This window comes from Chelmon rostratus, chromosome 11, assembly GCF_017976325.1.
Source record: "Chelmon rostratus isolate fCheRos1 chromosome 11, fCheRos1.pri, whole genome shotgun sequence".
NCBI classification, from domain to species: domain Eukaryota; kingdom Metazoa; phylum Chordata; class Actinopteri; order Chaetodontiformes; family Chaetodontidae; genus Chelmon; species Chelmon rostratus.
The window spans coordinates 2,673,782-2,695,798 of NC_055668.1; the positions used below are offsets into that span (position 1 = coordinate 2,673,782).

At 40.8% G+C, this 22,017-nt stretch overlaps 2 protein-coding genes across 3 annotated transcripts; one reads left to right on the top strand and one right to left on the bottom strand.

Annotated features, from left to right (window-relative positions):
* Window positions 1-1,183: 1,183 nt before the first annotated feature.
* On the top strand, window positions 1,184-14,142 carry edaradd (EDAR-associated death domain). 2 transcript variants are annotated; one of them, XM_041947429.1, is made up of 6 exons: window positions 1,184-1,346; window positions 9,164-9,222; window positions 9,605-9,647; window positions 10,299-10,372; window positions 11,830-11,875; window positions 12,287-14,142. In XM_041947429.1, the coding sequence occupies exons 1-6, from the start codon at window positions 1,289-1,291 to the stop codon at window positions 12,673-12,675; spliced, it is 669 nt and encodes a 222-aa protein (XP_041803363.1). In that variant the 5' UTR covers window positions 1,184-1,288; the 3' UTR covers window positions 12,676-14,142. The 2 variants fall into 2 exon arrangements, with proteins under 2 accessions (XP_041803363.1, XP_041803364.1); XM_041947430.1 differs by having other exon boundaries at window positions 10,302-10,372.
* Window positions 13,809-21,715, bottom strand: si:ch211-125o16.4 (neuroblast differentiation-associated protein AHNAK). The gene is made up of 5 exons (XM_041947428.1): window positions 21,536-21,715; window positions 19,620-19,710; window positions 19,329-19,449; window positions 19,010-19,185; window positions 13,809-18,683 (listed from the first exon to the last, which is right to left on the bottom strand). The coding sequence occupies exons 2-5, from the start codon at window positions 19,620-19,622 to the stop codon at window positions 15,117-15,119; spliced, it is 3,867 nt and encodes a 1,288-aa protein (XP_041803362.1). The 5' UTR covers window positions 19,623-19,710; window positions 21,536-21,715; the 3' UTR covers window positions 13,809-15,116.
* Between the last annotated feature and the right edge of the window lie 302 nt (window positions 21,716-22,017).

Here is a 22,017-nt window from a genome sequence, read left to right on the forward strand (position 1 = left end):
GTGTAGCAACCCCAAGCTAAACAGGCCTTTAAATTTTGACTTACCTCTGTAATTCTGATAAAGTTACCCACTGATGCCAAAAAAATGCTTTAACCAACTTATGTTGCTGCTAGCTAATGTCCAAAACATGTTGCTATTTAATAGCGTTACATAAAGTTAGCTAAATATTGCTAAGAGTTGCCGTTTCAAAACTCAAGACATGACATCAGATTTATTGTTCGCGAGATTAGACGTGTTATAATTTTTGGTTTTAAAAATGATAGATAAGGTAACATTAGCTTTGCTGTTGGTGACGATTAGTTAATAATAACAAACACTAGCTAGCTCTTGTGTGTATCATCAAGTGTATCTTTGTAAATCGATGATCACAAAATAAGGAAATCATATTTGATTGAAGTTACAATAACACACGAGGTCCCTGTAGGTTTAATCTTGGGATTAAGGCAAAGAATAGGTTCATAAACAATTTTTAGGGTATGGTTTAGCTAGCTCATCCAAAAGATGATGGAAAGACCCCGATGTGAGCTGGCGAGAACACTCAGATATAAGCCACTGCCCCCGGGTGAAATGCCAAATTTTTAGAGTCTCTCACCTCCCCCTCCTCTAACAACATTAAAGACCGTCTTTACAGCCAGTGCCAGGAACATGGCAGTGCAACATGGTGCACTCCATGGAAGACAACCCACTCCAAAAATTTACAAATCCTACTATGGCAAAGGGATACTAGGATGCCTCCCATTGGCTTACCCTAATATTTTTATCCCAGCCCTAACCAATCATCACTTCCCATGCCTAAACTTAAATTCATCATGCTTAAATCAAAACAACCCTACCAACGAAAGCAATGGGTAATGGCCAATCAGACACAAAGTAGGGCAGGTCATCCCTTCACCATAGTAAGGGTTTGTAATTTAGCAACCAGCACCATAAGTATGTATGAAGAGCTCATTCTAAGGTAATGAACTTAATGATTCTTATTTTCAGGTGATTATATACTAATAAAAACATTATCAGGATTATTTTGTTTCACTTCTGCTAATATGTTCCCCTAAATCCCACAACCCGGACCTTCAGTGGCTTCTAAAACGGAGAAGGAATTTCCGAGGGGACTTGAAGGCAGCACTGGTCCCCGTCTCTTCTTATGAGTGAGGCGCTTCATTTGTCTCCGAGCCGCCTCCGCTGGGCTGGCGTTAACGCTTTATCTTGTCTCCGTGTGAAGGACCAGGTCTGTTTTTGATCAGTTAACGTTATATAGAGAGTTCATATCAGTCTCGATACATTTCCCTGCATGGGAGACGTCACAGTTTCAAAAATGAGCAGTTTGAGGGCGTGTAAGGAGCCTTTCGGTAAGTAAATGTTCATAGACTCTGTGGTTGGCTGACTTTTTTCATTGGCTACAGTATGTTACAGTGCTAACTGTATTTCAATCTGCTCTTCATTTGTTTTGCATTATCTTAATGAATGTCGTAAACTATAACTTTGAGACCCCCTGAATTGATCCTGTTATTTTTCTTCGTTTTGACAAGTAAAATACACATTTTACCATTAGAAATATGTTATTTTAGCCGAGTTAGCCTAGTAGATACGTTCAGATATTTCTAAATTCGTCGAAAATGACTTTAGCACCGTTAGTTAGGGGAAAAGCAACAAGTGTTCCCTGGTTTGCCGTCTGCAACCACAATCAAGAAAGTTTCCTCAATTAAAAACCCCCTCACTGTTATCATGGAAACCCCGTCATGATGTTTGTTCCTCAACGATCAAAGGTTAATGTCTGGGCATATCTCGCATGGGACAAATGTACCCATTCGCTGCTTATTTTGTATTTTCATGAACGCAGCACAAGAGATAAGTGCCCTACCTCCAAAGTCTCGCGTTTTCCTGTCAACTAAACATAATCCTCAACATAAGACACACATCCTCTATTTAAAGCTGTATGCCTTCATTAATGGTTAATAACTACTGATGCCTGATCGAGCCATTAACGAGGTTGCCTGGTTGGCTGGCGATTATCCGCCTCCACTGTGACATTTAGTTGATGTCTTAAGAGTAATGAAATAGATAGCCTCTTTTTCAAAGCCATAACAAGTGTCATGGATGGCAAATTAAGAAATTTTACATAACCTGGCAGCCAGAATTTTAAAAAAAAATTGAGGTAAAATTTCCAAATTTGCCCCTAATACAGCTCAACCCCGCAAAGAAGTTTTGGACTAGCCACCAAATATTCAGTGGTAGAAACGTTTTGATGTAAATCTACCACCAGATGTTTTTACAGTTTTCTTGTGTTGTTGTATTTTGTTTTTTGTTGTTGTTTTTTGACTGTGTGTGCGTGTGTGTGGAGAAATTTGTCTTTATTCATCTTGTTTCTCTACATATGTAAGTATGGAGGGAAATACTAAATCCAATCTCCCTTTAGTTCCATTTTTGCCTAAAAACAGTGAACCAGTTTCACACACATCCTGTGTTTGACACAGCATCATGAACATGTGTTTATTCACATTGCGGGTTAATGGCTGTTTGTCTGCAATCCTATATGATCCAAGTATACACTGTAGTTCCTCTCGCCGTTACCAAACTGTAATTTCAAGCAGATCTTGAGTACATCTATATGCTAACACAGGATGTGCCGTTTCAGTTCAGATAAAAAGTGTTGAATTTCATCTCTCGATATGGATGACAAATGAAAAGCTTATCACAGCAGCACACATTATTTTATTGTTATCAAGTTACTAAATTACCAATCGTAATCCTGCGGTAACTGTGAAAGGTTTTTAGTAATTCTATAGTATCAGATGTGTGTCTGGCCTTTCATACCAAAGCAGGGCAATGTCAGAGCTACATAAAGCCAAGTGAGATAACAACAAATGTGAGTTTGCAGCTGTGCAGTGATAGTAGTGACCCAATCAGATGTAAGATTAATCATTCGCTTATTAAATTAACTGAATATCATTTTTTTTTACACATCGTGGTTGGCAAGTTGGTTGTCCTGTTGGTGAAAGGAAAAGGAAGGAGTCAGTGGGCCTATCCACACCTCTTTAACTCTAGCTTCAGCTCCTGTGTCATGTCACCTTTCCAGCACAGTGGCTGGAAACCATCGAACTTGACTTTGTGCCTGGCGGTCAAAGGTTAATATGGGTTTTGACTGACTGGTACAAATAGAGATATGTTTGGTTTTAAAGTTGGGCTCTTCACTGAAACTTGAAGCTTTAGAGGTGTTTTAAAAGGGTCTCTCTTTCTTATTGTTCTAGCCATGCAGATAGTTTTGGACTTATGTCGAGAAATGTTTCTCTGTTTGTGGCGCTCAAACATTTGCTAAAGTTACAAATTTTAAACAGCGACATCTTTCTCTGCCTACTCTGATTTCATAGGGACTATTTTCTTGGTGGGAAGTAGTTCTAGTTCACACCTTCTTCTGGGAATGAGAGTAACAAGGACGGGAATGTTGCTACAACAGAAACAAAAACGTAAAAATTACTATAGCTTTAAGCGGAGTTACATGCTGAAATGGTATGGCATGAAGGTAACAAACAACAAGTGTCTAGGAAGCTGTGCACAGTCAGTGCACCCAGTCTAATGCAGCTGAGACACACACACACGCACACACACACACACACACACACACACACACATAGTGAAAGAGACATACTTACCACCCACTTTCAGCTATTTTGCACATGTAGCAGGGAGTTTGTACAAGGCGTGTGTGTATAGCTGCTGTCAGGTATTGGCATGCCATTCACCTCCATTCATGTGTGGAAACAAACTCACGATAAAGCAAACGGCCCACTACACAGGCTGCTTAGAAACTGTGCTTTATCCTTTCATGGGAGACATGGGTGGTCAAAATGGAGAAAAGCTGGGTTCACCTGCGTGGAATTATGGCCCTAAGCAATGTATTATGATGTGGTTTATATTTCATCCCTTGAACTTTATCCAGAGCGTGCAGTTACATGCCCCTGCATTCCCAGCGAGGGAGAAACAATGCTCAACTGATCTGGGGTTCGACTTACACTTGATAATTGGGTGACTGGCTGTAAGTCCTAATACTTCATGCACTACATTTGAAGGGGAATACCACCCATATACAGCATATTTGCTGGTATAGTTTTGCAGGTTTGAGCATATTAATTAGAAATGAAGTAATGCTATTTAATATGCTAATGCTATTACCAGGTTGGACAGTTTTTGAAAACCCTTCTCCTTCAGGTAGTGCACACAGACACATGTCTTGCCTGGGGTATGATGTGCTGAGATAGTATGGTGAATTGTAGGCCCAGTTTTTAGAACTGAAACAATAAGTTCATTGATTGATTTGTCAACAGGAAATTAAGTGGCAACTATTTTATTAAGTATTTTTTCAAGCAAAAATGCCAAATGTTTCAGCCTCCCGAATGTGAGTATTTACTGCTATTCTTTGGCTTATATGTTAGTAAAGTGAATATCTTTGGGTTTTGGCCTGTCGTTCAGACAAAAGAAGATATCTGAATATATCGCCTTGGGCTCCAATACTGGCCATTTTCCATAATTTTCTGGTATTTTATAGACCAAAAAATTATACATGAATAGAGAAAATAACTGACTGACTAGTTGCGGCCCCTTAAGTGTTTTCCATTGTAAAAAAGGTCCTGATTTAGTGTGAGGAAAGTTTTGGTACCTGAAGTCAGACACTCTGTTTTCGAAGTAGCAAAAGGGGCTCAGCTCATCGAGGGCTGTGTCCCTCGCCAACACTCAGTAACTCCAGAAGTAGCATGGCCTTTATGTCATGAGGAATAAAGTAAGTAAGCTTTATTGAAGTGGCATGGACTGAATGTTGGAAGTGCACATCCTGCACAGCATTGCACATCCATCAGTCTAACTATAGCCTCACTATCAGTAAGGAGATAAGAGGAAAGTTGCAGTCCAGTGAATTTTGGGGGCTTCTCGTTGATGGATAGAACATCACAAAAACCACCTTGTAACTTGACAGAGACTCCACTGTGAGACTGGATGTGCTTAAAGCAGGCAGGAAAACACTTGGCAGAGTCTTCTGTGTATGACTTCCAAATAGTAAATACAAGCAATCCAGACTGTTACTCCAACATCAACAAGGTGGTTAAATTGTGTCTCACGCTTCCTTTGAGCAGTGCAGCACATCTCAGCATAATAAAACCAAGTCCAGATCTGACCGTCACAGACTCGTCTCTCAGCCCTGATGCACATTCACCTGTTAAAGATGACCACAGAGACGTTTGACCCTCAGCCAGATGTTGACCTGTGGATGGAGACAGTTAATCTGAGGCTCGAGCAGTGACTGAGAGGAGCATCTTCATCATCTACCATGTAGGAAGCTGAACCAGAGGACATTGAGGGAGACACCAAGGACAGTGAGGAAGATAGTGTTTATTAAGGCCACGCTAAATGGGTTGGGTACCAATCACCATCTCCTGGTACTCACCTGAGTACCTGACTAAAAAAGTTGCAGATAACTTTTTTTCCCCTTGCATAATAAAGAGGGTCGTTGGAATGAATGTTGTAGCAGGATGAAACAAAAATGGAAAAAGTGTGTAGTTTCCACATGGGTTGTTAATACCCCACTCCTGGCTTTCTAGAAATAAAGAGCAACATGGAGGCAAAGTGCAACAAGTCAGCATTTCCTGGTAGTCTTGTGTGGGCAGGTCTACAGAAGCTGTGATGATGGGGATTTACCTTTCATTTCCCTTCTAATGGATCACGCTGTCTGACACATCCTGTGGCCCGTGGCTGTTTAAAAATGAACAAGTGACAGCATTTAATTCCATAATGAGAAATCCACCGTCACTGCAAGGCATGACAGTTGAAGAGCACATAAATACGCTGGAAGAATCCCACTTTGATATGTTAGACCTACAGTATATCGTGGATTGAGTTCACACTGCTCATATTTGATAAGGCTGGTGATATTAGGTGTTTTTGCAGTTGCATGTATGTGTCCCTCCATTTATACAGTACAGTGTGTCAGGACAAATGCTCTGTATGTGGGAGACTTGTCAGAGTCACTGATGAAATTTATGGAAATAATGATCATCTTCACCTTTATCAATTTACCCTTTAATTACTGTATTGAGAGCAGTTTGCAAATCAGCTTTTCCAAAGATCAGCGTTTGTACTGGGAGCTGTCGTCTTTTAGGATTATAGACATTCCAGCAGGCACACAGTCAGTTTTGTTATATAATTGTGCTTTTCATAAAACTTATTTTTGTTTTTGACTAAACCAGCTCAGAGATCTCCAAAGTGTAATTAACATGTTTACTGTCACATACTGTAGCTTAACATGAGACAGTAAAGCTCTTGCCTTGTAACTTGGTCGGCTTTTTCTTAAGTGGTCCTGTAACTCTTCTACTGAACAAAATGAAGATGTGCTGAAGTGTGTTTCATTTCAGACAGGGAAAGTCAAATGGAGACTTCATGTCATCCTGCTTTTCATGCCACCTTTATTATTTCAGACTGAGGGGTAGGGGTGTACCATATACGGTTCACAGTAATAGTATAATTTTAATATGATGAACAACAAAATCCACCATGTTAACGCAGTGTAAGAGGACTGTGCCAACAAAGGCGGGCAATACAACAAACTTATTCCAGCGCCTCAAGCAGGAGGCGCTGAAGTCAGTGAAACAACGAGGAATGCCCAACAGCTATTGTGAGCTCTGCACTAAGCAGACAGGATGCAGTGGCTCAGCTTAGCACCTCCAAATCTTTGGCAAGTTGCACTCTGTATTTTGTCATAATGTCAAGAACATCATTATCACCCTGAAACGTCCTAATATTATTTTGGGGCCATATCACCCACCCCTGTGCGTCATATTTCTGCTTGTATTCTTCTTCAGACATTTTCTTCATTTTCATCTAACAAAACAGATGTCTTCTCTTCGTAGTCCACCTCTGCTCGTTCTGTCTCTCACCAGACATTTGTCGTGTATTGCACAATATAGAAACATCAACAACAGCTACAGTTCGGACAGGATGAGGATAAGCTTTGCATTATTGTGTATTTTTCACAGTGTCGACAAATCCTGTGAATAGCCCAAGACAACAAGCCCATTGGTTCCTCCCAAAGACTTCTTTTTTTAACTTGAACTTTTATTGGTTTTGCCAAAAGAATACACAGAGTAAAATATATGTAAAGGTCAGACGTCTGGAACGATTGGTCATAACAGTATAATATTTAATCAGTTAATTAACATCCATCTCTTGTGATGGAGCCAGCATGAAGCCGAGGCAGACGAGGCTCAGACAGTTAGTGCATGTTTATTTCTGACTCAGACATATTACAGCTACATTTACACCACTGTACACATTCTGTAGCTGTGATTTAGGAGCTGATAGCACATTCTCGTGATTCATGTGTGAACCCTGCAGCAAAAGCAAACAACGTTCTCTCCAGCAGTTAATGTCGCCATGACAACAATGTCGACCATAGTGAAATAAGCCACATTAAAACCACATTCATCTGAGACAGGATCACTGAATGATCGGCAGCTACACTGTATATTCACTGTCACTAACAACTTATTGATGAATAGTACATGAGCCTATTTCTAACATGGGGTATGGCAGCGGTCCTCAGCTGCATTTGCCCAAGGACCAGAATATTTCTGTGGGGGTTAGTCTTTCAAATAAAAAAAGGATATTCTGGCCTGATATTGTTTATTTTCACTTTCTTGCAAATTAATGTTATTTTTGCAGAGAGTGAACAGACTAAACTAAATCATGGAAAATCCAGAATCATAACAACATACTGAACTAAAAAATACTCTCAGACCTCCACTGAGCAGGCAGCCAGTGCTCAGTACAAAACCCAATGAATGAGTCTTTATCTCAACAAAAAGATACTCCCCTGGGACTCAGTACACCAGTTGGCCAATGAACATAAACCCAAGTGTTGCCTCTTTGGTCTAATAGACAAGCTTAGTGACCCTCCAGCAACTCAGAGTTACCTCTTTAGTGGGGCCAGTGAGCTGCTGTTGGCTCCAGGGAATGCACCACCTGGGAGCTGAGAGGTTTGATGGAGGGTCCACTAACAGGTGAACTATGAATCACAGGCTTTTTTGGCTCGTTGCCAGGGGTTGCCAAGGTAATCAATGATCACTTCCTGGATGGACTGGACCTCTTTCACCTGTGATTAATGTTTAATGTGTACATTTTATGAATGTATTAATATTCTGTGGGACGGATGTGGCCTGCAGGCCATCAGTCAACGATCACTAAGTTGTGGACTGGGACCAGACATCCGGTCCACATGTGGACTGATAATTTGACCACTGTGCCAGAGTCTACATTACGTTTCATTTAAAATCAGGCTGACACGAGTGTTTTACTGAACCTTCGGCTGACATACAGGCTTGTTATACTGTCTGGGAACTACACACATGACCGCTCTCTCTCAGGTGAACAACACCTTGAAAGCTGCATGTAGGAAACAGCCTCCTTACACCTGATCACTTAATCCTATTTCTAGCTTCCCATGCAAATTAAAGTTTCATCGTCACAGAGTGTAACCCAAGAAAGGCCAAAGCAGTTCTTTATTTGGAGCCCTTTAGATACAATGGCCTCACAGTGACGTAGTCTGCCCTGTCCAGGTATTTTCTGGAGCTGAAAAGTTGCCTTTGTGCTGCTCTCCAACTCATCTGTGAATGTGCTCGTTCAAAATATTCCTTATCAGTGCTGGAGGCATTTGATTTGAGAGTTCATGTTGGTGCTGAACAGTATTTTCATTGTTTCTGAGAAGCTGCCATGCACTATTACCGGCTGGTTTGCTTTACTCAGGAATGACATGGAGGGTGAACACTCACACTCAGACTTCAGCTCACACTGCACACTTTTTTCATTTGATAACGTATCTTAGATGAAAACAGGGTCGTGACAGAAGTAATGTTATGAAAAAGTCTTGCTGTCCCTCAGTTTAATCAGTTTACCTCATTGAGGTGATCATTATGTGTCATTACTTGCCAGAGTTATTGTCTACATTAAAATGTCCAAACTACATCATACTCACGTACCAGAGTATGCTTGTTGTTAGGAGGATGTGGCTTTTCTGTGTATCTCTGCAGCTGATACTGGTGATATGAAGGAAGTGGGTCAGATGAGTAGGGATGAGAGCATATTTTCACAGTATTGAAGCCTCTGTTGTTGTTTTTTTTTGTAACAGACAGAAGCAGCTCTGAACCTGTGGAGGACATAGACACCACCAGCTTTGTGGCAGAATTTGTGAGCACCTTTTCTTTATTCTTTCCTCCAGTCACGTGTTTGTTTAACTGTCCTGTTGTCTTGACTTGTCTCTCCAGTTCGCTTTGTGCTGATGTCTCGTTGTCGTTCCTTAGAATGCAGAGTCTTACAGTAGTCTGCTAAGAAATGTACCATTGCTGAAACACTGTACTGCGATGGCTAGCGCCCGAGGGCTCATTGAAGAACAGGTTGCAGCAGGCTGTTCTTTGCACACAAGAGAGACAGACTACATCTCGAATGCTGCCCCAATCTTATGAACAGACTGAATATAACGCTGCCAAGAAGAGGGTTAACAGAGCATACAAACTTGTGTTTCTCAAGTTTATTCATTTTACTTTCTTGTCTGCCCTTGTCTCTCCCGCAGTCCTTGGAGGCCAATTATCCAGTGCAGGTGACAGATCCCCATGGTAAATATGGGAGACTAAACACTGTGGTCCATTTTACAAAGCGCATATGGATATACTCATAAATTCTCAAATAAAAGATGGTATTTTAATATAGATAAATATATATAGAAAGGGGTGGGTAGATACCTGGACTATAACTGTACTGTAAGAGTATGGTAAATTCAGTATAATGTATTTCCACGGCTCCTACTTCGTCAGTACATTTATCCATCTGGAAGGCTATTAATTTGAAACATTTGTGCAGGAAGTGTTGAGCTTCATTGACAGCGATCAACAAAAATGGCTAAATTTAAGTGACTGGAAAAAAGAGCTTGACAGAAAGACGGAGTACTACCATGGTTACAGCAGCCAGGTCACATAAAAAGACAGTACAAAATAACTAGAAACACAAAATAAAAACTAACAAAAGAGACCAGAAATAAGTATGACATGAACTGATGGAATTGATTGGAACATAAGAAATTTTAAATAAAGGTCTGTCTGAGCCTGTACCAAATAAAAGCCAGGCCTCTATTTGAGAATTTATGGTACATGCATTTTTAACGTCCTTCTGTTACTCTGAAAAATGTCTCAGCATATTTGTCAGTGACGAATAAATTCCAGCTGTGGTTTTTATCAGAATACACTGATCAGTCAGTAATTTGTGTCCAGCAGATGCTGTGACACTGCACCTGAGCTCCATGCCCTCTGGATACCTGAGGCCGACTTCAGACAGGATAAGACAGGTCAGTATGTGCATGTGACGCACGCCCTTTGATCTTTTTCTTCTCTCTGTATGTCTTAGACAAGTCAAGCAGTTCAATGCTTTTGAACATTTAACCACAAACTGTTCCAGCTGTTGGATGCAAGCACTGTGTAGACCTTCCACCTACAGCTAGCACCAAGAAAAGTTACATAAACACAAACATGTAATATGTGTGTCAGTGGAATCGTTGACTCTTCCTTTGTAGTCATTTTTGAAAAGAAGGCCGTGTTGTAAAGTTAATCTGCATGGCAGCGCATACAGCTGAAACCTTACAGATGCAGTGTCAAAGTAAGACTGAATCAGAAAAACCCCTCAGTGTGTTTACTTTAGCAAGTCTGTGCTTTAAATCCGAAGTCAAGAGTTGACAAGAGTCAACAAACTGATAATAATATCAGTTAGCAAGAGACTGGTCAGACCAGTATCAAACCACCAAAGTCAGGCTGCAGCAAGTTGTCGTAAGAGGAAGAATGTGATAGAAGCCAATACAATAAAATGTTCCACGTAATTATGCTTAATGCAACAGTTCTAGTATTAGACCTACCAAATGTAGAAAATTATATTGTTCCTTGGCAGAAGTAAACATTATGTGTACTTTCTAATTTAGGCTGTGAACATACAGGATGTGGTTTAGTCCCTCAGAACTAGAGGGTGCAGCTGTGACTATTTCTAATAACAGAGCAGGAACATCGCAGACAGAAAGAGTGGTAATGTTGTTCTCTGCCATGCAGCTTTCTAAAAGATAGCATTGTTGAAAATGAACGTACAGGAAAAGGTGGCAGTGGGAACTGAAGAAGGAATGTGTCCTTTCCAGCCTGTCTAATCATCATTGGTAAAATGTGTGCATCCCTCCGGGGGTAGTGTCTTGATTCTCTGTCTGGCCTTGATGTACTGAAGTGTGCAACGCAGCTTTTGTTGAGACATGTTTAACTTGCAGAAGCCAGGGAAAATGCATCACGTCCACAGTTTTCGGCACGTAGCTTGCATAAGAGGAGACACACATACATACATTGTCCGGCTGATTGATCGTATACAGCATTGGTAAATGGCAAACGGACTACATTTATATAGCACCTTTCTACCTTAACAACCAAAGCACTTTACAGTATAGTATACTCATTCACACACTCACACACCGGTGGTTGCAGGACAACTCAGGGTTCAGAGTCTTGGTCAGTAACACCTCAAACCCTGGGATTAATGGACCACCACAGCCGCCCATCTACCCATGTTAATATTGAAAGTTGAGGGTTAACAGCCTTGCCACTATGGGTCATGTTCCACTGGGTTGGATTTGAGAGGAAAGGCTCTAACAATAGATGGTGAATGGAGTGAAAGGCTTTAGTTTAAAGTGTGTCTGTGTTTGGGCATTTTAATGAAAATGACCACACTGGTAGTAATATAACTAATGGTAATCATTTGTGTTTTTCTGTGTTGTAGCCAGTTGAAGATGAAGAATGCACCTGTCCAACATCTATTTCACCAGGTAGGAAAATCACTAAAGATCTGCTTCAAATTGTCATTCATATTTGGTGGATTGTTATCAGTTATCATCCGTATTATTGAGGCACGGAAAAAGCATTTTCAAAACATGAGAATAACGTAAGAATTTTCCTTTGATAGTTGACGGTAGGGACAGATGAGAGAATGGGGAGAGGGGGGAGTTGGTACACACCTTAGACGGCCAGGTGACAGGAACACACAATCTGTACGTGTGTTCTGATGTCTACCAGGAGGCTGATAGTCTAAGTAACTAAAGAAAGGAGTGAAAAAAAGTCAAACTCATATTCATTCCATGCATGCCATTTGATGGCCACATACTGTCATTTTACAATGTACACATACAAACATACACTTTTGGTTGACCTCCATCTTCTTTGTCCACCTCTGAGCTCAGACTGCCCCAAAGAACTTCAGCTACTAAACAGCCCCTGTGAAAAGTGCTGCTGCCCCGCACCTCCTCCGAAGATCAGCGATCTCATGAATGACAAAGATCTCCTGGACTTACTGCGGCTCAAACTGGATCCAAACCACTGCACCATCAAAAACTGGAAGAACTTTGCAAGTCGCTGGGGGATGAGTTACGATGAACTGACCCTGCTGGAGCACCGGACGCAGGGCTCCTTGTCCCATAGCCCCACCCAGGAGTTCCTGCTGCGCTACAACCAGAAGACGGTCACTGAGCTCACCGAACTTTGCCGCTTCTACCAGCGCATTGATGTGCTGCGATTGCTGCAGAGCTGGATAGAGAAAGACTGGCCGTCACGCTGGCAACAGACTCTTTAACCAGTGTGTATATTTATCCCGTCCCTCTTTTTTCTCCTGTCATGGTTGTACTTGGTAGGGATTTCGTCTTAATGAGCTCAGATACATTTTACCAAAGTTTTATAATTAGTATCTTTAGCAAGTGATCTTCAGAAAAAGATAAAAGAATGATCAACAAGTGAAAACATCCTGTAGAGAATTGTCAGCATCGCTGGGTGCTTCAGCTCGATCTTACAGCCAGTATTGCACTTACATGAATTACTACTGATTAATAGTCTAATAATAGCTAATAGCTCACAGAGCGGCATGACTCTAGTGATAGTTATGTCGCTTTTTCTGAAGGCCGCTGTGTCTGTTGGTCTGTCAGTTGCTCCATCACTTTGGTTCACTCTGTAATAACTCAGCAGCTGTTGGATAGATGAGCTGTAATTGCGTACAGACATTCACGATACGTGGTCGCCAGAGGATGAATCCTTTGACTGAATTTGCCTCTAGTACCACCAACAGATCAAAGTTTCCACTTATCCAGTGACATATCTCATCTACTGGGCCGATTGGAACAAATTCTTCGACAGACATTCCCAGATAAAGTGTCCTAATGACTCTGGTGATCCCCTGGATCTTCCACCAGCACGCGAATGAGGTTCAGGTGTGGTTTTGAATTAAATGTCTCAACAGGTATTGGATGGATTGCTGAGAAATTTGGTATCGACATTTATTTTCCCCTCAGAATTAATGGCAATGAACTTGATGATCTCCTAAATTTTAATTTTGCGCCATCACCGGGTCAAAATTTACATTTGTCCAATACTTTGGTTAATGAACAAACACCTGAAAAACAAAGACATTTCCAGCTGTACTCTTTGTTAAAGCTAATTAGCAAATATTAGCATACTATCACACCAGTTCAATATGGTGAACATCATAAATAGTATAGCTGCTGAACGTCAGAATGTTATTGTTGTCAACATGTGCATGCTAGCATGCTGACATTAGCATTCAGTGCAGCCTCACAGAGCCACTCACACGGCTGTAGACTCTCAGTCTGGTTGATGTGCATCGGGCTGCGTAATTCTGGATAATAAGCACAAAATGGCAGAGTATTTATTTTTTATGAGATATTTTGTTTAATATTTGAAGATAACACTCATACTCATACATGCCATGTTAGCAGGATGTGTGTCACGTGTAATAATTGCATTGGCGGGGTCGTTCTATATCAAACATGATTGAACGAATGATGAGTACAGTAGATCAGTCACATAATTTGTTCATACATAGATATCCCCTTAATTTGGTCTAATCAAACAAAATCTACTTAAGAGATCTAAACTAGAGATTTAAGCAGTTGAAACAGCATTTTTAGCAGTTAAAACCTTTAATGCTCACATCAGTGTTTGTTGTCATTCAGTTTTTTTACATTTGAAGAAACAACTGGATTTTTTTATTGTACTTGTTTTCTCAGTATGAAATAAACACACATCAAACCCTGTACAAGCTGTTGTCATGTTTAAAGCAACATCAACCTCAAAGTCCCCTACAGCATCCGTCGAATACATGCACATTTTTAACATGCTTTTCGTTTTTAACAGGCACTTGAATAATATTTTTGATTTTCATTAATCTTATTGGTAACACTGGTAAAATATAATTTTTTAATAATTTGCAAATTATCTCCAAGAGGGTTCCTAAAAAGAACTTTAATTTGGTCTGATTAAGGGAAAATAGGGACAGTGTTCAGTGTTTGTTTAAATAACTGCTATTGTATCCTACAGAACAAGTGGCAAGTGTACATTTCAACTTATATGAGGTTAAGGTTTGGATAATGGATTAATATTTAGTTTTTATTTCAGGGACAATTCCTTTCCAGGGAGCTTTCTCAGAATTTATTACATAATTATGGATCTGTAAAATAAACCATAGCAAAGCCTCTTGCTCTTTTTCATAGATTCCTTTACGTCGGATAGAAACCAGCAAGTCATCAGTTTTATTATTTTCCTTCTTTAATATTAGTAATGAATCACAAGCATATTGATTATATTGAGTTAATTACTGAACAAAAAATTAACATACATTCACTCACACGATTCACTTATTTAAAAAGTTTATGGTGAAGTAATGCACCTCTGAGAAACCTAAACAGCTCGATGTGATCACATACAATACTGAGACAGTTATTTAAGTAACATGCTTCCAAATCAACAAATCATGTTTAGAAAAAAGTTTATATAAATAACAGGAATATACACATTATAAAAACAGGTTTCTTCGTGAGGCTACCCAAAGTTGTTCCACAAGAAGGATACTGAAGCTGGCATTATCTGCAGAAAACTGTGGCAAGTGTAAATAAAAAAGCTCAGCTCTGTTTATGATCACAAACTAAGGCATTCAACTGGTTTAGTTACATGTATTTACACTTTTTCTGGACAGAAGCTTTATTTATCAGATTGGCCCAGCAGGAATCACTCAGCATCTGAATCCTTGGTGTTAAGGCCGAGCATATTGGACAGGCCCAATGACAATTTATCCTTTTCATCTGATGCCGAAACTTCAGGAGCTACCAGTCCCAGTACAGACTCTGGCTTTTCTACTTTGAAAGTGCCTCCTCTCACCAAAGAAGAATCTCCTGCTTCTGAAGAGGCACTTACATCAAGACTCGGAGCGGCGAGCTTCAGATCAATATCAGTCTTCGCTTCGGTTGGAGAGGCATTAGCTGAGGGTAGTTTTTCTTTAGCCATTTTTAATCTTTCCATAATGTCAATCTTTTCTCCTCCTTTTGATGTCGCATTCACTACTGGCAAGCGGATTCCTTTGCTGACAACATAATCCTTTGCCGATGTGTCAAGTTTTGATAAGCCGAAGGTATCACCAATTCCTCCCATGCCATCAACGTTGTTCGTCGGCAGTCTGTGGAATTTGAATGCAGGAACCTCCACCTCAGCGTTAGACACATCAGTTTCAGAGTCATCCTCACTTCCCTCTTCATCAGCACCTGAGCCAGACTTTAATCCCCATTTGAACGGCCATCTCAGCTTACTTTTTGGAGAACTTTTAACTTCAGCATCTGCTTCAGCTGTGACATCTAGTTCAGGTGTGTTGAGGCTTGTCTTCATTTCAGGAGCAGACATACTGACATGAGGTGAACTGATTTCTCCTTCAACACTGGGAGCTTTGACTTTCACATCAGGTGAGACAAGATTTGCACTAGTATCAACTTTTGGAGCTTTTACATTAGACCCTGAAAGGTTCAACTTTGGAAGCTTGAAATGTGGCAATTTGGACTTTTCAGGATTGACATCTACAGTTGGAGCGACCAAACCTGCCTCAGGTAGTGTGATGTCTCCCTCTGCCTTTGGTACACTCAAGTCTACCACAGGGGCAGAGATGTTGGCATCTGCACTAGGAGATGCCTCTATTCCAGACTCAACTGAAGGATGAACAGTTGGAACTTCTACCTCAGGGCATGAAAGATCAAGGTTTGGAAAATTCAAATGAGGCAATTTAAAATCACCCAGACTGCAATCAAAATCACCATTTGGTGCTTTCAACTGTGCATCAGGCTGTTTAAGGTCTGCTGTGGGCAGATCGATATCCACATTTGGAGCTTTCAGTGTGACATCATGTGTTTCTAGTTCAGCTTTTGGCAGCTTGGTGTTTATGTTTGATGATGAGAGGTTTCCATCCAATTTTGCATCAGCTTTGGGCAAATTAAGATCCACACCCCCAATCTTTTGCACGGGAGAAGGTAAACTGATCTTAGTTTTGGGAATATCTGTCTTAAGATCAGAATCAAGCCCTAGATCTGGAGTGCTGACATCTTTAAATGTGGGGGCAGAAAGATCCAGACCTGAACTCTTGAGGTCAGCACCAGTATTGACATTAGGTCCTTTTACTGTTGGCCCTGATAAATCAAACTTTGGCAGTTTCATGTTGGGTATCATGGATATTCCAGGTGCGACATCACCCTCCAGGGCTTGAAGGTCAGCTTTTGGAGAATTAATGTCAAGATCTGGTACATCGAAACTGCCTTCAATGTCTGGTGCAGACAAAGACAGATCTGACGGTTTCAGGTCTGAATTAAGACTGGCATCAGATCCCTTAACTTTTACCCCATTGAAATTTGGTAGTTTCAGCTTACCATCTGAGTTGTGATCAAGATCCACAGCTGGACCTTTGACATTAGCAGTGGGCACATTGATATTGAGGTCTGGTGCACTCAAATCCATGTCAGGTGTTTTGAGGTGTGCATCCGGTACATTCACATCAGCATCAATGTCAGCCTTTGGACCCTTCAGGGTGCCAAACTTGGGTTTCTTAAAGTTGAACCATTTGAATTTTCCAGACAGACCCTCATCATCCGGAGAATTAATGTCTAACTTGACGTCCTCCAGGTCAGTTTTTGGCAAGTTTATATTTGCATCTGGGGCATTAATCACACCATCCATTTTTGGAGCTGAGAGGTTCAAGTCAGTGGTTGAAACACCAGACTCAATATCAACATCTGGACCATTAACTTTCGGGCCTGAGACTGACCACTTTGGCTTTTTAAGAGTGGGCCATTTGAACTTCCCAGATGGAAGCTCAGTGTCTACCTCTGGGGCTTTAACTTCAAGTGGGGGTGCATTCAGATCAACATCAGGCCCATCAAGTGATGCTTGGGGAGAGAGACTGAGGTCAAGTGCATCAACATCTGGGGTTTTTGTCTTTGTCCCAGAAATCAGGAACTTTGGCTTTTTGAGTGTTGGAAACTTGATTTTGCCAGAAGGGGCCTCAATGTCAGCATTGGGTAAGTCTGGTGTGCTTATCTCACCATCAATTTTTGCATCAGGCAGATCAACATCTGGTGCACTCAGGTCTACATTACCATCCATATCACCTTTGAGGCCATGCTTGTTTTTCTTCCACTTCAGGTGAGGCCAGTTCACTTTCGATGATTGAGCATCAATGTCAAGAACTGGGGCATTAACATCTACATCAGGGGCTTGAAGGTCAGCTTTTGGGAGGTTCAGTTCTGCACCAGGTACATTAATGTCACTCTCAATCTTTGGAGCTGAAGTCTTTAAATCAGGTGTGTTTAGATCTGAATCTATGCCTATGTCTGTTTTGGGATATTTGCCTTTCTTCCATTTCAGGTGAGGCCAGTTGATTTTACCAGATGGAGCCTGTACGTCAATATTTGTGGTTTGCAGGTCTAGCTCAGGGCCTTTAATGTCACCCTTCGGCAAATTTATGTCTACATCTGGGGCGTTTATTTCACCTTCCACTTTTGGAACAGCAAGATCAACATCTGGTGTGTTCAGGTTCGCATCTAAGTCCAGATCAGCCTTTGGTTGTTTGGGTTTCTTCCACTTATAATGAGGCCAGTTGATTTTACCTGAAGAAACGTCCATGTCAGTATTTAGGGCCACATCTGGTGTACTTAGATCTCCATCGATCTTTGGTGTGGAGAGGCTGGCATCAGGTACAGATAGGCCAGCATTCAAGTCAGCATCTGGTCCTTTCACTTTGGGGCCTTTCCATTTTAGATGGGGCCACTTGATTTTGCCTGAAGGTGCCTCAATATCAGCATTTGGTCCTTCTAAATTTACATCAGGACCATTCAGCTCAGCCTTTGGCACATTGATGTCTACATCTGGTTTTTCTGATGAAAGATTAAAGTTTGGCATTGTGAATTTCGGGGGCTTGTATTTCAGGTCACCTGTTTTTTTTTCTGGTTTCTCAATGTCAAACGAGGTACTGGGAGTGTTAAGCTGGGGAGTGGAGACACTGACATCAGGTGCTTTGAGGGTGCCATCTAGATCTCCCTTTACACTTGGTCCAGTCAGTCCCAAAGAGGGCATTGTGAACTTGGCACCAGCATCATCTGAGGTCTTACTTAGATTGAGACTTGGAAGGTCTCCATTGAGAGTGGGAATATTTAAGTCACCCCCCAACCCCTGCGCAACATTTAGGTTTCCACCCTGGCCAAGGGAGACCACTGGTCCCTCAGCCGACGTGTCCAGTGACAGATCTTTCTTTTGGATGAGCATCTGTTGGTTAAGAAGTTATAAGCAAAATGGGTTAAAATCGATTAAAGCAAATTAATCAATTACATATATGAAGCTTGTACTGTTTAGTTATTATTCACATGGAGAGCTGCTGTTACTGTTAATACATTTTCAAACAATTAAATATTTTAATAAAATGAGCAAAGAAAGCATTTGTTGCAGGTTTTGGGACTTTTTAAGTGGCCTGGGAGAAGCTAGCATTCTGTCAGTGAAATAATAATGCTAACCTATAGGCCATACAACAGGCTGCTCACACCAGAGTGGGTCACTTGACCCAAATTACCAAGAGATGGCATTGTGATGTTTACCTCTGCAGGGTCTTTGAGACCTAATCCCAAAGTGCCAAGGCCAGCACTGGCACTCAGCTCTTTCTTTGTCAGAACCTTCATGTTGTTATCATATGGCTCCAGGACCTTCAGGATGTTCAACACTTCATTTTTGCTGAGGTGGTCTAAGTGTATAGTGGCTGCAACAATCTCATCCCCTGGAACACGTAGAAACAATTCATCAGAGCCAGCATATTTCTATCTTTTCCTCAAATCATTTATCTACAGACACTAGTTGGACTTTCCTGAACTGCTGCAAGAATAACATGTGAATTTCAATATTCACTGGCTTTTCTTTTACCTGCTTTCAGGCCACTCTTTGCAGCGACTGTGTCATCTGTGATTCCTGTAATGATGACCCCTTTCTCAGAGTCATCCAGGACCAGGCTTTCTGAAAAACTTCTACTGTTGGTGTCCCCACTCTATGATTAAAAAGCGATTTACAAGAAACAAAATGAGACAGGTGTGCACCATTTTCACACATTTGCACCAGCTTTTGTTACTCTCCATCTTTTCAAACTCAGTCATATGTATAAAGACATTTTTATAATTGCTATCACATATAATTTGAATGATGGTATTCCATACTTACCATGATTTCTTGGGTGTATTTAAATCCACATATTACGGGATTTATACTAAAATACAAGAACCATGGAAACTCGAAACCACAGCAAAGTTATCTGTAAAACACCAGAGAAAAACAACTTTAGTTGTTATGTTAATATAGCTTCCATGTACCTAATGGAAACTGCAGGGAAGCAATGTAAAATCCTAACAAGTTATCATTCTTACAATCTCTATAACTGATTTAGATGACTGTAAGTCATCATCATTACATGATACCTCTTCCTTTTTCATTCAGATGTATAAGTTCTCATCAAGTATACTGCCAGCAGCATGGTTTTCATGCTTAATGTATTCTACAGTATGTCTGTACAAGCTGCCGTATGTCTGTACAAGCTTGAACATGGCAGTTGACCTTGAATACCGCCATCAAAAGCCATAGTATGACTGGAGCACTAGCTGAAGATCTTTATAGATCTTTATATCTTTATAGAATGTTGAAATCATTTCCATTGGCTGTCATTGGCTCTCCACATCCCTTCTGTGCTCTGAATTTTTCACCTGCCTGTAGCAGCTCTTTAATTTTCTGACACTGACTGACAGAGAAACATCGACACCCACACACAGTATAACCTCACACTTCAGGAATTTCAAAGCCTCTGCCAGATTTGCTCAGGAGAATGCATGCATCTAAACCAGTTGGTTTGGATGCATTCTGACTGACATGCCATCGTCCAGTACACACACACATGCACAGCACTCCCTTTAACCACACCCCGAAATCTTCACATGTAAATGCTATTGTAATTCATTTGCAGCATAGTCGCAGGCATAAGTCAGAGCGGCCTTTAAGTTTAGGAATGCTGGGCTGTGATATAAGTCCTCAAGAAAAGCGAATCCCGTAGGTGTTAATGCAGCAGTCATGAACAGATGCTCCTCTGAAAGCTAATTAGGTCTTCAGTGGACAAACCACAGCATACATAATGCTTTCACATAGTTATGACTGAAAAATCAACAACTTTGCTGTGTGCAATGACAGGCACATGTAAAGTAATGAGTGACCTGTTGATAACAGCTACACTCACATTTGAGGATGTATAGAGTGAGAGCTAAAAATATACACACATCACCACTTTTCAGAATTACTGATGACGTGTTCTTGACTTCTGAAGAAATAGAAATAATGACAAATTACATAACTGCATGGTGGCTTCAGGTAGGCTAGGCTAGGTGCACCTCACCAAACCAGAAATTAGCAGCAATTCAAAGAAAACACGAAAGAGGTGTATCCTCTAAAACTGGGTGGCAGCATCAGCATTGTCACCTAGCAAATATTGCAAAACAGCAGTGTGTCAGATGACAGCAAGTCACAGTGACAGCAGTACTTTTTAAACTGAATATAACATTCATTAAAACTATCCATAGTTTTTTGTTGTATTTTGAAACCTCACTTGCTGTCAATGCCATAAAAAACTCAACACATTTACAAAGGTCTTGGCTTTGCAATTGGGTCATGACCTATTAAAATCTTGATTTCAGAACAAATTCAGAGAATATATTATTTGAATATATGAGATGTATTTCAGATATATAAATAACAATGTAGACCTAAAACCGTCCACTTTAACAACTTTAAGATTCATTTAAACCCAGCCTGCATCATGGCACCACACCTCATTTGCTAGTCATTCAATTATTTTCAGTGACACTTATCAGTTTTCCAGGATCAGCCTGAAATGACTGATTGATGCCAGGAGCTTAAAGCAAAGTACCTGTCTGTGTATAATATTTGCCTTCAAATTTGATTTTCTGAAGTACGTAAGTAATAACAATCTAACTTGTAATCAATTTTCAAATTAATACAATTGTCCTCAACCATCTCATCATGGGGTCTCATATCACTCAAAGACAGGCCACAGAGAACATGTTTGATGGACTCACCGTATGCTGCTGCCAGCGTCACCTCCACCTAAACAAAGTCCAGGGAGAGACGTCTCCTCCTCAGCTTATCGCCGCTGCTCTGTCAGGCAGGATCGGATGGATCTGGCAGTTAAATGCCTATAAGCTTAAACCAAGCCAGGAGAACTGGTTAGGCCGCATCAGTACCGCCTCTCATAGTGCCCCCTTTTCCCCTTACAACACACACACACTCCCACATACACACACACCTTGACTTCAAACACAGAGAGCGACTTGCAGGCCTTTTGGCAGCCGAAACCTGACTAGAAAGCACAAGAGCGAAAGATACCACTCCTTGTTAACAGGACTAACCAGGTTTACAGAGACAAACATGTTGCAACACTGTATCACACACCAACACTTCACTCACACACTTCATGTCACCATTTCACTTCCATTTTGTCATTTGACATTTTGATGTTGAACACATGTATTTTACAATTACTCTTCTGGCCCCCAGGCTA

What these genes read in the sequence shown, in the direction of transcription:
- edaradd (XM_041947429.1), top strand. Translation starts at nt 1,289, where the DNA reads ATGGGAGACGTCACAGTTTCAAAAATGAGCAGTTTGAGGGCGTGTAAG. An exon ending in CCAGCTTTGTGGCAGAATTT is followed by an intron (nt 9,223 to 9,604) that starts GTGAGCACCTTT and finishes TCTCTCCCGCAG; the next exon opens with TCCTTGGAGGCCAATTATCC. An exon ending in TCCAACATCTATTTCACCAG is followed by an intron (nt 11,876 to 12,286) that starts GTAGGAAAATCA and finishes CTCTGAGCTCAG; the next exon opens with ACTGCCCCAAAGAACTTCAG.
- si:ch211-125o16.4 (XM_041947428.1), bottom strand. An exon ending in AAAGAGTGGCCTGAAAGCAG is followed by an intron (nt 19,186 to 19,328) that starts GTAAAAGAAAAG and finishes TACGTGTTCCAG; the next exon opens with GGGATGAGATTGTTGCAGCC. An exon ending in GTCTCAAAGACCCTGCAGAG is followed by an intron (nt 18,684 to 19,009) that starts GTAAACATCACA and finishes CTTAACCAACAG; the next exon opens with ATGCTCATCCAAAAGAAAGA.